Source organism: Chinchilla lanigera, unplaced genomic scaffold (genome assembly GCF_000276665.1).
Source record: "Chinchilla lanigera isolate Chin_1 unplaced genomic scaffold, ChiLan1.0 scaffold00073, whole genome shotgun sequence".
NCBI lineage: Eukaryota > Metazoa > Chordata > Mammalia > Rodentia > Chinchillidae > Chinchilla > Chinchilla lanigera.
The window spans coordinates 39,039-40,542 of record NW_004955474.1 but is presented as its reverse complement, the minus strand read 5'-3'; the positions used below and the strand labels follow the sequence as shown (position 1 = coordinate 40,542).

The 1,504-nt window shown below is 50.1% G+C and overlaps 1 protein-coding gene across 1 annotated transcript in view; it reads right to left on the bottom strand.

Annotated features, from left to right (window-relative positions):
- Nucleotides 1-260: 260 nt before the first annotated feature.
- LOC102026521 (PRAME family member 20-like) overlaps nucleotides 261-1,504 on the bottom strand; it is a 29,624-nt gene continuing 28,380 nt past the window's right edge. Inside the window, exons 2-3 of the mRNA XM_013523092.1 lie at nucleotides 881-1,462; nucleotides 261-549 (exon numbers count right to left, since the gene is read on the bottom strand). Of these exons, the coding sequence (XP_013378546.1) occupies nucleotides 261-549; nucleotides 881-1,462 (871 nt within the window). The remainder of the gene's footprint in view (nucleotides 550-880; nucleotides 1,463-1,504) is intronic.

Here is a 1,504-nt window from a genome sequence, read left to right as displayed (position 1 = left end):
CTCAGATCCAAGTGTTTTAGCTGTCTCGTCCACTCAGCCTGGGGCAGCTGGTTCCAGTCAGAGTGTGAAAGCTGGCAGTGAGTTAATGAGAGGGTCTCCAAGGGGACCTTCAGGCACCTGTAGAAAATCAAGGAGTTACATCTGCAATTGGTGGTGAAAATGAGTGAGTGGTGGAAAACAGCAAGGTGGACCAAGTGTGACATGAGTTAGGCCAATTTAGGCATACCATTAAAATCCCTTGCTTATGTCTCTGTGAGACATTACCATCTCTTGCTTTCGTATCTGAGTCTTGAATCTCTACAGTCCCCTCTCCTCACTCCCAAGCAGAAAACCACAGCTCTTTCCCGCTGAGGGCAGCAGGAGGCAGGCAGGAATGAAAAATCGGGAAAGATCTGGGCACTGCTACTGCGGTTCTCAAAAAGGTGGACAGCTGAATTTGTATCTTTGTTCCCTGTCCTACGCATCTGTCCCTTGACATCAGCTTCAGACTCCTGCACTTCCCATCTGGTCACCAGCCCACGCTGGGGCACAGCCTCCTCGTGGTGACTGCTGGCAGGATCAGAGAGGCCTGGGGGTTTCTTAGCACCTTAGCCTAGGTGGGCTTCTCCAGGAAGGATTCACACACCTGCCCTCACTGTACCTCACCCCCACCTCATGGCGTCCTAGCATGGTGGCCCTTTCCAGTCTGATTACTTAATTACAGTGGCCATGTGACACCTTGTTGTAGGACTGAGGAGTGAAAAAGCAAGGAATGAATATGTTGACACTCTCGTGTTTGATCTCTGTCTCACCTCCTGTGGGTGACACACTGTCCGTGATCTCTAATCTTTCTAGAACAGAGCAAGGCTCTTCTGACTGCAGAGAGAGCTGTATATCTTACCTGAGCAACTGGTCCAAGTGGCCTTCCAGGAAGTGGACAGAGTACATATAAATCTCTCGCAGACAGTGAAGCTTAAGAAACTGAGAGGTGATTATGGTGAACAACTGCTCTCTCTTCTCTGGGGAGGTGATGGAAGGCCCAGAGATATCAGAGAGAATTAGTTTGTGAAGATTATTCATCTGTCCCAGAAAAGGGGCAAACTGAGCAAATTCAAAGAATGTCCTGCAGTGACTGACATTCACTTCCCGCACAGAATCAAGGTGCAGCATTGCCAGGAATTCTGTGACCCACTCCGTGCAGAGGCCTGCAATACACAGCTTCTTACATTCCAGCTGCACCCGGTCTGCCCTCTCCTGGACCCACTTGAGGAGGTAGGATTGCACTGGAGGCAGCCATGCATGGCTGACGCACAGATCTACAATCACCTTGAGGGGCTGTGATTTTGCTACCCTTGCCACACTTGTCTCTGTTTTTCTCCTGTCCATGGCTTCTGAGGAGCTGACTTGCAACTTGTTTTCAGCCCAGGTTCTCCAGAAGTTCTGGTGCATGACCCGCATATCCAGCACTTGTAGTTTCAACCTCCTGCAGGTGAACCAGGAATGATCTGAGAATTTAGGCCAGGAC